Raw genomic sequence first — 15154 nt, forward strand, 5'->3', positions numbered from 1 at the left:
ACATTTTCTCTTTCTTTTATTATTCTTTCTCTTATATACTTTATTTGAATATTATTCAATACATAATTATATCTATTATATTGATATAGTAATTCTAGTGAACATTACTACTAGAGCTATCTAATTATATTTTCTTTATTTTATATTTGTTACATCTTTCTTATTTATTTATTTAGTTATTTTATAACACGTTATCAGCACGATGCTCTAACGAAATTTTAGGAAGACTCCAGGTAACAAATTTTCATTATATCGAAACTCTCTCATCTTGAATATAATGCTTTTGATATATTTGGAAACAATTATTTATCATGGATACTAGATGCTAAAATCCATCTTAATTTAATGGATCTTGGAGATACCATTAAGGCTTAAAATAATACATCCCAGAAGGATAAAGCCAAATCTATGATTTTCCTTCGTCGCCATCTTGAAGTATGATTGAAAATGAATATCCCACATTAAAAGATCCTGCAGATCTGTGGAAAGACCTTGAAGATGGGTACAATCATCAAATACTTCCTTAAGCCCGATATGTTTGAGAAAAATTTCTCGACCTTCAATATCTCGAATGTGCTCCTGCAGTAGCAATCGAGAAAAATGATTTAAAAAATATTCTGAGCTAATTTCTTGTTTTCTTGTTGCTGAACGCAACAATGAGTTGCTCTTAAGAAATCATGAAGCGCGCCCAGCTGGCGCCACCCCATTTCCTGAAGCAAATGCGGCAAATTATAACCCTATAAGAGGTAAATAGCAAGATTTTGATAACGAGAAAAATTATGGAAGGAAAAGAAATTATTTTCACAAGAAAGAATCTCACCAGAAGTGGGATAAAGAAAGAAATAATGGGCAAAGTATATCAATTGAGGATAAATGCTTCCGTTGTGGTGGAAAGGGCCATTAGTCACGTACCTGTTGTACCCCAAGGCACCTAGTTGATCTTTATCAAGCATCTTTGAAAAAGGATGACAAAGGAAAGGAAACAATTTTTATTTCAAATGATGAAAATTCTACCACTCATTATGATGTATCTAATTTCTTTAAGGATTCTGAAGGAAATATTGGCTATTTGATCAATGATGGAATAGTTTGATATGTGTATGTGTTTGTTAAATATTCATGTGAATAATTTTACTGTGCATGTACTTCTACTCATTTTATTATTATTATCATTTGTCTTTGAAGAAAAATGGCAAGGACATATTCTGAAAATATTTGCCTTGCGAATAGTGCAAGTTCGCACACTATTCTTAAAAGTGATATATATTTTACCAATCTTGTGCTAAAAGAAGAGTATGTTAATACTATTATTGGCTCAAGCAATGTGATAGAAGGCTCCGGAAGAGCTATAATTTTGTTTCCTGGAGGAACAAAATTTATAATAAATAATGCACTATTATCTACCAAGTCCCTGAAGAACTTGTTGAGTTTCAAAGATATTCGCCGAAATGGATATCACGTTGAGACAATGAATGAGGAAAATCATGAGTATTTATGTATCACAACTCATGATTCAAATAAGAAGGTTATATTAGAAAAGTTACCCTCACTTTCATCTGGATTGTATTATACCAAGATTAGTGCAATTGAATCATATGCCATTGTAAACCAGAAGTTTATTAGCCCAAATGAATTCATAATTTGGCATGATAGATTGGGTCATCCGGGAACAACCATGATGAGGAGAATTATTGAAAACTCTCATGGACATTCACTAAAGAACCAGAAGATTCTTAAAACTAGTGAATTTTGTTGTGCTGCATGTTCTCATGGAAAGTTAATTTTAAGGCCATCACCAGTAAAGATTGGATTTGAGTCCCCTGAATTCCTAGAAAGGATTCAAGGTGATATATGTGGACCTATTCATCCACCATGTGGATCTTTCAGATATTTTATGGTCCTGATAGACGCATCTTCGAGATGGTCACATGTGTGCTTATTGTCTTCTCGCAACCTGACGTTTGCGAGACTACTGGCTCAAATTATTCGATTAAAGGCACAATTTCCAGAAAATCCAATCAAATCAATTCACCTTGATAATGTTGGTGAATTTACTTCCCAAGCCTTTGATGCTTATTGTATGGCTAATGGAATAAGTGTTGAACATCCAGTAGCTTATGTTCACACACAAAATGGGTTAGCAGAATCACTTATTAAACGTCTCCAATTAATTGCTAGACCCTTATTTATGAGAACAAATATCCCAACCTCGGTTTGGGGGCATGCTATTTTACATGCCGCAGCACTTATTCATTTAAGGCCAACGAGTTACCATCAGTTCTCTCCTATGCAATTAGCTTTTGGCCAGCAGTCAAATGTTTCCCATTTAAGAATATTTGGGTGTGCGATATATGTTTCCATTGTACCACCCAATCGCACCAAAATGGGACCCCAAAGAAAATTGGAGATATATGTTGGATATGATTCTCCCTCTATAGTGAGGTATCTTGAGATACAAACTGAAGATGTATTTAAAGCCCGGTTTACGGATTGTCATTTTGATGAATCAAAATTTTCAACATTAGGGGGAGAGAATAAGCTTCCTGAAAAGGAACTTAATTGGAATGCATCATCGTTGATGCATTTAGATCTTCGATCAGGGCAATGCGAACTAGAAGCTCAAAAGATTATACATTTACAAAGAATAGCAAATGAATTACCTGATGCATTTTTCGATACAAAGAGGATAACTAAATCTTATATACCAGCAGAAAATGCCCCAATTTGAATTGATATCCCAGTAGGACAAGTAGCCACTGAAGCAAATTTACGCCAGAAGCGTGGCAGGGCGAAAAATATCCCAATTCGAATTGATGTCCCAGTAGGACAAATAGCCACTGAAGCAAATACACGCCAGAAGCGTGGCAGGCCTGTCGGTTCCAAAGATAAAAATTTTCGAAAGAGAAAAGAGAAAAATACGATTCCTGTTGAAAAAGACATTGTAGAGACACCTGTAGTTGTCCAAAATTCTAATATAATGTTAACGCCAGAAGACGTTCAGGTACCTGAAAATTGTGAAAATGACGAGATCTCGATAAATTATGTCTTTATAGGAGAGAAATGGGACCGAAATAAGATAATTGTCAATGAAATATTTGCATATAATGTGGCATTGAATATCATGCATGAATGTAAGGATCTTGAGCCAAGATCAGTCGAAGAATGTCGACAAAGGAATGATTGGCCAAAATAGAAAGAAGCCATGAAGGCTGAGTTAGACTCACTTGCAAAACGTGAAGTCTTTGGACCTGTAGTCCGTACACCTGAAGATGTAAACCTGTTGGATACCGATGGGTATTTGTGAGAAAACGAGATGAGAGAAATGAAATTGTGCGCTACAAAGCCCGACTTGTGGCACAAGGTTTTTCACAAAGGCCCGGTATAGATTATGAAGAAACGTATTCCCCAGTAGTGGATGCGATAACATTGCGTTATTTGGTCAGTTTATCCGCATATGCATTTAATGGATGTGGTAACAGCCTATTTATACGGCTCATTAGATCGGGATATCTATATGAAAGTTCCTGAAGGACTAAAGATATCTAAACCATCCAATGAATATGCGCAAGGTTTATACTCAGCCAAATTGCAAAGATCTTTATATGGTCTAAAACAATCTGGACGAATGTGGTATAATCGTCTTACTGAGTATCTGGCAAAAAATGGATTCAAGAATGATGATATCTGTCCATGTGTTTTCATAAAGAAATCTACATCTGGATTCATTATAATTGCTGTGTACGTTGATGATTTAAATATCATTGGGACTCCTGAAGAGATTCCAACAATTATAAAAACTCTAAAAGAAGAGTTTGAGATGAAAGATCTAGGAAAGACTAAATTTTGTCTCGGCCTACAGATCGAGCATACAAAAGATGGGATCTTTATTCATCAAACAACATACACAGAGAAGATCTTGAAAAGATTTTATATGGATAAGTCACATCCCTTGAGTACCCTAATGATCGTAAGATCTTTGGATGTGAAAAATGATCAATTCCGTCCTAAAGAAGAAAATGAAGATATCCTTGGTCCAGAAGTACCATATCTTAGTGCCATTGGAGCGCTAATGTATCTTGCTAATAATATACGACCCGATATATCATTTGCTGTGAACCTACTAGCAATATATAGTTCCTCTCCAACCAGAAGATATTGGAGTGGAATCAAACAAATATTTCGATATCTTCATGGAACGGTTGATATGGGATTGTTTTATCCCTATGGATCCAAGTCACAATTAGTTGGCTATGCAGATGCTGGATACTTGTCTGATCCATATAAAGGGAGATCTCAAACAGGATACCTGTTCACATATGGTGAAACAACTATATCATGGAGGTCTACGAAACAGACGATAACAGCAACCTCCTCTAATCATGCTGAAATACTAGCAATTCATGAAGCTAGTCGCGAATGTTTTTGGCTGAGGAGCCTGGTTCAATATATTCTGTCATCATGTGGATTGATTGACCATAACATAGCTCCAACTGTCCTGTTTGAAGATAATACAGCATATATTGCTCAACTTAAAGGCGGATATATCAAAGGTGACAGAACAAAGCATATTTCTCCCAAATTCTTCTTCACTCATGATCTTCAAAATCAAGGGACAATTGATGTCCAACAGATCCGCTCAAGTGACAATCTGGCAGATTTGTTTACAAAGTCACTCCCAAAATCCTCCTTTGAAAGATTGGTACATGAGATTGGATGCGCCGATGATGTCGGCAAGAGGGGGAGACTGTACTCTTTTTTCCTTGGTAAAGTTTTTTTCCCATTGGGTTTTTCTTGACAAGGTTTTTAATGAGGCAGCCCCCATCACAAAGGATATTGTATTCTTTTTCCTTCACTAAGGTTTTTTTTTCCACTGGATTTTTCTTTAGTAAGGTTTTAACGAGGCAATAATCCTAAATGGTCATCCAAGGGGAGTATTGTGATAAGAAGCTGAGTTGGATACCCATTATTATATGGGCGGCTCAGTTTCTCAATGAAGGAAATTTTTGTTTTCAATAAATGAAGTGTGGAAAAATAATGTTCCATATGTGTATAAATAGAGGCTTAAGCCTCTGATGACATACATCAATAACAACAACATTCTCTCTCTCTCTTTTACTATTCTCTCTCTTATATACTTTATTTTAATATTATTCAATACATAATTATATCTATTATATTGATATAGTAATTCTAGTGAACATTACTACTAGAGCTATCTAATTATATTTTCTTTATTTTATATTTATTACCTCTTTCTTATTTATTTATTTTACAATAAAATTAAATTATTAAAAAGAATTTAATTTTAATACATAGAAAAAAAAGAAGGGACCTTCTTTTTTATTTAAAAATGTACAAGAATTAGGTGAAAATTAAATTTGTTTTGGTTTAAATCTGATCCTAAATATTAATTAGATATATTTTTGAGATTCTTATCCAACTTTAAATTTGAGAAATTATTATTACTTTCGGATCACAATAAACTTGGTCTAAACTACCTAAAAAATAATATTTAAACTAAGTATGAACATATTTTAAGTCACACAATAAGTTTAACTTACATATTACAATTTTATCAACAACAAATCATTATATTATTTTATAACAGGATGCATTTTTGCGCCAAACATGCTGACGTGGCATTTCGGTAACATTTTATATACATTTTTCTTCTCTGATAGAGTAATGGTTAATTGAAACTGAATTAGTTAAGCCAAGCTGAGTCAACAGAGTTAGTTACACACTCTCTCAGTTAGAATAGTTACAAGTTAGTTGTCATTAGGCTCAATATATATAGCCAGTTGTTAGTTACAAAGCGTGCTATAATAGTTCAATTCACCTTTACCAAATCAGTGAAACCCTTCTCGCTTCTTCTTTAATTCTCTCTTCTTTTTCCAATTCTACTACACCTGTTCTTCTCTTTCAATTAGGCACTGATACGTTAAATGGTATTAGAGTTGTGGTTCGTTCAATCGTCATAGAGGTAAATACAGGAATAGCTGAAGCTCATGTTCAGCACGAACCTAACTTCACATCCTTACTGATTTCGATGAAACTTGATGAAGACAACTTTTTCCAATGAAAAGATCAATCAGAATCGACAATCGAAGAACACGATCTGTTAGCACACATCACATGAGAAGGTATTCCAGCTTAGTACACAATTTCAGGAGAAAAGAATCCAGAATTTGCGAGGTAAAAGTGGCAAGATGCTCTGCTCAAATCTTGGTTGTTGGCATCAATGACCAAGCCTTTCACTACCCGAATGGTAGGTTGCTTGTACACATATCAGGTATGGAGAAAGTTTGAAGATCACTTTGTGTCACAAATTAGAGTAAGAATTCTGCAATTAAAAAACAAACTAAGTAGCATTAAAATTGGAAGTTCTGCCAGTAGCTATTTATTAGAAATTAAATAAACAATAAATACGTTAGCCTCAGTTAGAGAACCATTCAGGAAAAGTGACTATGTCAGTATCGTACTCAATGGCTTAACGGAGGAATATGGACCATTGATTACATCTCTAGTTTCGCGATCGTCTAGTGTCTCGGTTGAAGAGTTAGAGTCTTTACTTCTTGCACATGAAAGTATGATGAAAAGATTCAGGAGGTCAGATATGTTAATTCAAGCAAATGTAGCTCAGTATTCAAAAAGTTATGGAGGTCGAGGGCATTTCATGGGTGACTTTAGAGGATGAGGTGGAAGAATGATGAAAGGTGGTTTCTCTAGCAATGAAAGAAGATCATAAGGAAGATCTGAGGGAGGAATCTATGACAATGATAGAAGATTTAATAGTGGCGGTCAAAATAAAAGACGATATGATGGTGGAAGTAGCAGACTATTTGCCAGCTATGTGATAAGGTTGGCCACATAGCTCGCAGATGCTGGTTCAGGTATGATTCGTCATGTGAAAATGAAAGATAGAATTTAAGATCAGGTTATGAGCATACAGAAGCCCGGTCACAGCCACAGGCTCACTTGAGTGCTCTATAAATACTATCCACTAACTATGATCAAAACTGGTATTTGGACATTGGTGCTATACACCATATGATTCCAAATTTTTAAAATGTGATGAACAATAAAAGCTATGAAGGCTCAGAACAAGTAATTGTGGGAAACGGAACAAGTTTGCAAATAATTTCTATTGAAAATCCCATTTTAAAATTGATTTGAGTTCTAGGAAGTTCTTGTTACAAAAACTGCTACATGTTCCTAAAATAACCAAAATTCTTTTGAGTGTGTATTAATTCTATTGTGATAACAAGGTGCTTTTTGAGTTTGATGTTCATGGTTGTTGTGTCAAATCACAGGAAACCAAAGAGTTAATTTTATAGGGTAAAAAATTGATAAGAGAATGTATAAGTTTGTCAAATTATCTTTTTCAATAAGTCCAGCTGCTTACAACTCTATCATGTCCACAACTGAGCAATTTTTCTTGTGGCATGCAAGGTTAGGCATGCAGCAAATAAAGTAGTTGGTGTAGTCTTGAAAGATTGTAATTTGTTATTTGTTGAGAATAAAGATCCTTGTACAGCTTGTAGCATAGGCAAGTCACACCAATTACCATTTTCAATTTCACTTGGCTTTATCTAATTAGAGCATGATCACAACTCAAATCAGTTTTCTTTAATTTCCAAAAGATGGTTGAATTACAATTTGGTACAAAAAATTAAATTGTTTCAGTTTGATAATGCTACTAAGTATGTCAGTTTATCAAAGGAGTTATAATCACAAGGGATCAGTCACAGATTTTCATGCCCTCACATCCGTCAACAGAATAGAACTGCAGAGCACAAACACAGGCATGTAGTAAAGATGCGGATGACACTAATGGCTGGTTCTGGAGTGCCAATGCAATATTGGGGTGATGCTTTCTTTACTGCAGCTCAACTCATCAATATTCTACCAACACCAACCTTGGAAAACATGTCTCCAACAGAGAGCTACTTGGTAAGAAGCCAGACTATAGCTGTCTACGGGTGTTTGGCTGTCTTTGCTTTCCTCATCTGTGGCCGTTCAATCGTCACAAGGTTGAATTTCAGTCAGCACCCTGTGTGTTTTTAGGATATAGTACTGATCATAAAGGGTACAAGTATCTCACACCAGAAGGCAAAGTGGTGATCACATGAAATATTGTGTTCAATGAGATGCAAGTTTTCTTCAAAAATGGAAATCATCTCGTGGATGTCATTGATAAGTAGAGTAGTTTTGAGTTAGTTCCAACAATGCCAGCTATTCCCTTGATCCCCAACCCTCCCCTATCTCCACAAGCTCAGGACATTCACTCTTCTCCAAGACCCCTACCTCCATCACATGTCACAGATCATTCGGCAGCTTCTCAACACTCTTCTCAATTTTTCATAAATACCACCCAACCCTCTGTCCACTGCCAACCACTCTCAGCTCCATCCCTAGCCCCAATTTTCCCTATGGCATCTCCACTCACCATCTCTCAGCGAGCACTCTCAACCACACTTATCCCTGTGCCCATTTTAGCCAATTATTCTCCCTAGTTGTCAACCTGCGCCCAGTGCCCACACCCAAAATATACACCCTATGACCACACAAAGTAAGTCTGGCAATCTTCGATCGAAAGCTTATCACACTGCAATTGAGCCATGATCAGTGAAGGAGGCTATGGTTCACCCGAAATGGAAGGAAGCCATAGATAATGAATATCAAGCACTGCTAAAGAATAAGACATGGCAGCTTGTACCTCTACCAGAGGACTGAGAAGCTATTGGCAGCAAGTGGGTCTTTAGAGTTAAGTACAACTCCAATGGCACACTCCAAAAGTACATGGCCAAGCTGGTTGTCCAAGGCTTCTCTCAGAGACCTAGATTTGATTTTACTAAAACCTACAACCCGGTAGTTAAACCAACTTCAATCAGATTAGTCTTGACCATTGCATTAGCAAACTATTGATCTATTAGACAATCGGATGTAAATAATGCATTTTTGCATAGAGAGTTGCTTGAGGATGTGTACATGCGATAGTCACAAGGCTATGTGCAAGGTGATGGAAAGTTGGTCTGCAAACTTACCAAGGCATTGTATGGTTTCAAACAGGCTCCAAGGGCCTGGTGCCATAAGCGGTCTATAACTCTGCATCAACTTGGATTCTCTGCCACAACTTTTGATGTTTCAGTCTTCACCAAATTGGATGCCAATGTCACCACCTTTGTTCTTGTGTATGTAGATGATGTGATCATCACTGGAAGCTCAACCAGTGCTATGACTGCTGTGGTGAATAAGCTGAATTGCAAGTTTGCACTCAAAGATATAGGGAACCTTCATTACTTTCTCAGTATTCAAGTTAGCATGAGTAAGGGTGGAGGACTATTACTCAGCCAAGAGAAATATGTCAATGATTTACTGGGTAAGGCAGGTATGATAGGCTGCAAACCTTATAGAACAGCTCTTCCATCATCACTAAAAATCTCTCAGTTTGATGGTGATAAGTTTGATGAACTAGCACTTTATCGATCAGTGGTAGGCAGTCTTCAGTATCTCTCAGTTCATGTAGGACCCATTGGAGTCACATTGATAACTAGTAAAAAGAATCCTCAGGTATGTGAGTGGCACAATCAAATATGGCTTACATCTCCGCAGGAATGATTCTTTGAATATCACAGTCTATTGTGATTCAGACTGGGGGGAGGCCCTGATGATAGAAAGTCGACTAGTGGTATGTGTGTTTTTTTAGAAAATAATTTAATTTCTTGGTCATCTAAGAAGCAGTCTGTGGTAGCCAGGTCAAGCACGGAGGCTGAATACAGAGCTATAACGGATCTGGTTGCAGAACTAATTTGGATCAAGAACATGTTAAGTGAGTTAAGGGTCATAGTTTTCACTCCTACCATATACTGTGATAACCTAAGTGCTGTGCTTTTGGTAGCCAACCCTATTCTACATTCAAAATCTAAACACTTTGAAACTAATATTCACTTTGTGAGGGATTATGTCATAAAGAAAGTAGTGCAAGTCAGTCATGTTCCAGAGTCTGTTTAGTTGGCAGACATTCTTACAAAGGCAATCCTCTAGATTGTTTGACAGTGCTAGAGCAAGGTTAAATATTGAGCCAAATATGTCATGCAATGCCACTGCTGAAGGAGCAGCAGAAACAGTTCATGAGCTAAACATGCCTAATAATGAAGACATTCTGCAGAATGGCAGAGAAAGCTTAGAGGCCTTAGTAGCAAGGTGCATGATAGAGTAATGGTTAAGCTAAAACTGAATTAGTTAAGCCAAGCTGAATCAACAGAGTTAGTTACACACGCTCTCAGTTAGATTAGTTACAAGCTAGCTGTCATTAGACTCAATATATATAGCCAGCTATTAGTTACAAAGCGTGATACAATAGTTCAATTCACCTTTACCAAATTAGTGAAACCCTTCTCTCTTCTTCTTCTTCAATTCTCTTTTTGTGTTCCCATTCTACTACTCTTGTTCTTCTCTTCCAATTAGGCACTAATACATTACATTCTCAACCATTTCTTAAAAAATATTTTATAATCAATCATACACAAATTAATATTTAATAATTATTTATGTTGAAATTTGTCAATATTCTAATATTATATTTCATATTTCTTTAGCAATTTGATTATGATTTTTTCTTATATTTCAGTGAATCAATCATCAATAATCAATAATTCTAATGCTACAACAAATTACATTCCGATACGGTGATACCAGACATACTAATGTAGCACATGTATTCTGATACTAATTTGGATACTTCTCTCTTCTCAACTATTTTTAGAAAAGTATTATGTAATTAATCATATGCAAATTAATATTTAATGATTAATTAGTTATATTTCATCAGTATTAGTAATTATTACTAGAATTAGAAAAAGTATGGGATGGAGTGGGAACGCGGCCTGTCCTATTTTTCATAATTCCAAAATTTCTAATCTCAACTAGATTAGGTCAGGTGACTCAAATATTTGGTCTTGTTCTGATTGAGTAATTTAACTGAGTAAAATTGTTTTAAGTTCCAAGTTGATCGAATTAAAGAAAATCAGACCAAATAATATATATAACCCAAACCAACTAAACAGAATCTTTAGAATGAACCGGGCTGCATGCACCCCTAAGATTGTTGAGGGAAGGAGGAGGGGCACTCATTTGGCCAATTGGAAGAAGGGTTAAAAGGCATGTTCAAGAAAATATCCGACACATATCGTTTCGTTGTTGGTGCAACCAGGGAGCATATGGACCATGCCACGGCCATGAATAGAGCCAAAGCTTCTAAATTAAGTCTTTCATAGTCCTTGCACTGTGGGTCACCACTCACTCATTTTCAATTAAATAATCTTATTCTTATGTATATACTTATAGTTAGTATCATTTCACATTGCCTTATACTCAATTTTATACTTTTTAACAAATTAGCTAACATATGCTCTTGTTTGTTAAGAATACTAAACTAAAGAGATTTTAGGAAGAAATTAAGTAAGGGAACTCAAAATCTTAAAATAGTAAATTAATCGATCTCTCATCTTATAAATTTTTTATTTTTTTATTCTTTTCAATGTGAAACTAATTTTATACACTCCTCACACTTGCAACATTAATATCATAGGCTATAAGATGATGAAGTTTTTTAAAACTCAATAAATAACTAGAAAAATACTTACAACAACAAAAACAAAAGTTGTGTTCTTATGTTTTAAGCATTTACACTTTGTGTCATTTTATTTTTTTTTTGGGGCATATAACCACCAAAGGAAACATGATTGTTTTCTCTTTATTTTGCTGTCGGTATGGCGTTATCAGTTGCTCCCTACAAAGTCTTTACTACCATATCCTCTTGGTCCAAAGTAACATCCCTCTTGTCTCTTGGTGTTTTTAACTGCTGCTAATTCAACCGTATCAAACATTCAAACTGATCCTAGTAATGGAAATATAAAATATAAGTTTAAAAATCGATATATAATAAAATGTTGAGAACAAACAAAGGAAAACATTCAATAATTTAATTGACTCGAAATGAAGTAGAAAATCCCACGCGAGATTCTACCCGGTGGGAAACACTTTCCACAAAGGGTGTGTTTTAGTTTTGGCACATTATTTATTATTGACTCATACTAGAGAGCGTGGACTTCGCATGACATGCTTGGGCCGGTGGGACAAACCGCGTTTAATAAATTAATGTACATCTACTGCTTTTAACTACATATTTTTCTTTAATTAATTTTCACAATATTATAAAAACAAAAATATTATTTAAACACTAAAATTAATCACCAATATATTTATATATAAATATATGTGTAGTTTAATTTATTTTTAATATATATTTATATTCTAATATATATTTTATACTAATGGCTGATTTTGATAATTGATTTTAGCATGTACCTAATATGATCTAATAAATTGTTAATTTAAAGGGTACTACATACTACAATGGTGCTTTCATTCACTGGGATCATACTCCTTCAAGATTCAAGAATCAATGCTTGTATTACTAGTCCTGACATAGAAATTTTCAAAAGAAAACAGGGTATAAGATATATATTAGCTCAAAATATATATGCATAACTTAAACAAGTGATCTAGCGCCCCAGTTACGAAGTGGTGGTGGATTATTATTGTTATTGGTAGGAGCATCAATGTTGACTCCACCAAATCGAAAAGCTGCATCGTAGTTATTAACAACAAGAGGCACTTCCGGTGTGACAAGTTGTTGATGAGGCAAAATTCACCTTAAATATTCAATAATATTTCTTGATTCACATCTCTCTCTTCACGTTAAGAAAATTTTTTATTTTATTAAAAATGTGCCTTTGGCCATATTGCCACGTATGATTTGGGGTTTGCATAATATAAATATGCCCCTTCCATGCTACTTCACCCATCAATTCATCACCAAGATTTCATCTCAAAACCTTGGATAGCTCTCTGTAACACTCTCTTTCTCCAAAACATTCTTTCTTCCTTCAAAGAAGTTCATCATTCCACACATCTCAACCTCAAGCAGAAATGAGGCTCTTGTCTACAAAAGCAACGTGCAATAGCCATGGCCAAGACTCTTCATACTTCCTAGGATGGCAAGAATACGAAAAAAACCCCTATGACGAGATTCTCAACCCCAAAGGAATCATCCAAATGGGTCTCGCAGAGAACCAGCTCTCTTTCGATCTCTTGGAGTCATGGCTCGCCAAGAACCCGGACGTATCTGGGTTCAAGCGAGACGGAAAATCCATTTTCCGTGAGCTCGCTCTCTTCCAAGACTACCATGGCCTCTCTTCTTTTAAAGAGGCAATGGTAGATTTTATGGCTGAGATAAGAGGTAACAGAGTTACCTTTGATCCCGACCATATGGTCCTTACCGCTGGCTCCACCTCTGCCAACGAGACCCTCATGTTCTGCCTTGCCGAAAAAGGAGATGCCTTCCTCCTACCCACCCCTTACTACCCAGGGTGCGTTTATCAAACTCTTTCTAAGGAAACTAAATAATATATACTTTAAATCCTAATAAGTCGTATTCAAACTAGTATTATTTTCTAAAACTTTTTGATTTTTTATTCCCTGAATGTTATCCAAAAAATCAATCAACTTCATGCTCTCATTATCCTACGTTTGAGATGCTATTATTATTGCACATTTTTCTGAACGTGTTTTGCAATTATGTGCAGATTCGATAGAGACCTAAAATGGAGAACTGGGGTGGAAATTGTTCCCATACACTGTTCAAGCGACAACAACTTCAAAATCACTGAGTCAGCACTTGAACAAGCATACGAAGAAGCACAAAAGCTCAACCTCAACGTGAAGGGCATTTTGGTCACAAACCCTTCAAACCCCTTAGGCACCACATTATCCCTGGAAGAGTTGAACCTCCTCGTTGACTTCATCAGCGGCCACAAGAACATGCACTTAATCAGCGACGAGATTTACTCCGGGACAGTTTTTAACTCCCCAGGCTTTGTCAGCGTCATGGAAGTCCTCAACAACCGTTTTTCCGACGCTGACGAAGCCATTTGGGACAGAGTTCACGTTGTTTACAGCCTGTCCAAGGACTTGGGCTTGCCGGGTTTCCGCGTGGGCTGCATATACTCCGAGAACGACACCGTGGTCGCCGCGGCGACCAAGATGTCAAGCTTCGGCCTGGTGTCTTCCCAAACCCAGTACCTCTTGTCCGCCATGCTGGCAGACAAGAAGTTCACCAGAAAATACCTGGTGGAGAATCAGAAGAGGCTCAGAAGACGTCAGAAGATGCTTGTTTCGGGGCTCGAAAAATTCGGCATCAAGTGCCTAGAAAACAATGCTGGGTTGTTCTGTTGGGTTGATATGAGGCACTTGTTGAAATCAAACACATTCGAAGCAGAGATGGATCTATGGAAGAGGATTGTGTATGATGTGAAGCTAAACATATCGCCGGGATCTTCGTGCCACTGCTCGGAGCCAGGGTGGTTCAGGGTGTGCTTTGCTAACATGTCGGAGCAGACTCTGAAACTCGCCATGAAGCGGTTGAAGAGCTTCGTGGCAGAGTTGTCGTCCTCCTCCGACAATGGCGATAACAAAGCTCATCAGTCTAAAAGAAAGTCTCTCACAAAGTGGGTTTTCCGGTTATCATCTCGTGATCATCGTCAACGTGATCAAGAAGAACGTTAACCTGGTTATTGATTCATCTTCATGATAGTATAACTTGTGCGTGAAATATGGATACATGCACATAAAATTAAACCACTTCAAAAATTTTTTTCTTTTTTTAAAAAAAAAGGATTTTTAACCGGCTCCCCAGTTATTTTTGGGAGGAGTAGTTATTCGATGGAAAATGTATCATTTTATGTTTTATAATTTGTAGAGAGAAAGCACTCTGTCCATTTTTTGGATATGAAGTGTGAGGATTTTAGTCAGCCAGGTCTATTGTAAGTTTGATATCCCCTGCCACATGGATTATTATTGGTATCATCAATGAAAGTTGATTTATATACTATTATTATACTATTTTATATTGTTATTATTATTGTTTAGAATTTTTAATTAATATACTATATATGTTCTCCTAGCATATTTGAAAAGGTTAATGGCTACATTTAGAGTTGAACTTCTAGTTTTGTCCCTAGATTAACTAACATAGAGATTTTGGTTAGCGTATATGATCCTTATGTATAATATGTAAAGGTTGGTTTTC

General features: G+C 36.1%; 1 protein-coding gene across 1 annotated transcript; it reads left to right on the forward strand.

The window, feature by feature from the left end:
* LOC107617450 (1-aminocyclopropane-1-carboxylate synthase 3) lies at positions 12855-14953 on the forward strand. The gene is made up of 2 exons (XM_016319213.2): positions 12855-13436; positions 13653-14953. The coding sequence occupies exons 1-2, from the start codon at positions 12997-12999 to the stop codon at positions 14629-14631; spliced, it is 1419 nt and encodes a 472-aa protein (XP_016174699.1). The 5' UTR covers positions 12855-12996; the 3' UTR covers positions 14632-14953.

Source organism: Arachis ipaensis, chromosome B01 (assembly GCF_000816755.2).
Source record: "Arachis ipaensis cultivar K30076 chromosome B01, Araip1.1, whole genome shotgun sequence".
Classification (NCBI taxonomy): domain Eukaryota; kingdom Viridiplantae; phylum Streptophyta; class Magnoliopsida; order Fabales; family Fabaceae; genus Arachis; species Arachis ipaensis.

What these genes read in the sequence shown, in the direction of transcription:
- LOC107617450 (XM_016319213.2), top strand. Translation starts at nt 12,997, where the DNA reads ATGAGGCTCTTGTCTACAAAAGCAACGTGCAATAGCCATGGCCAAGAC. An exon ending in CCCACCCCTTACTACCCAGG is followed by an intron (nt 13,437 to 13,652) that starts GTGCGTTTATCA and finishes AATTATGTGCAG; the next exon opens with ATTCGATAGAGACCTAAAAT.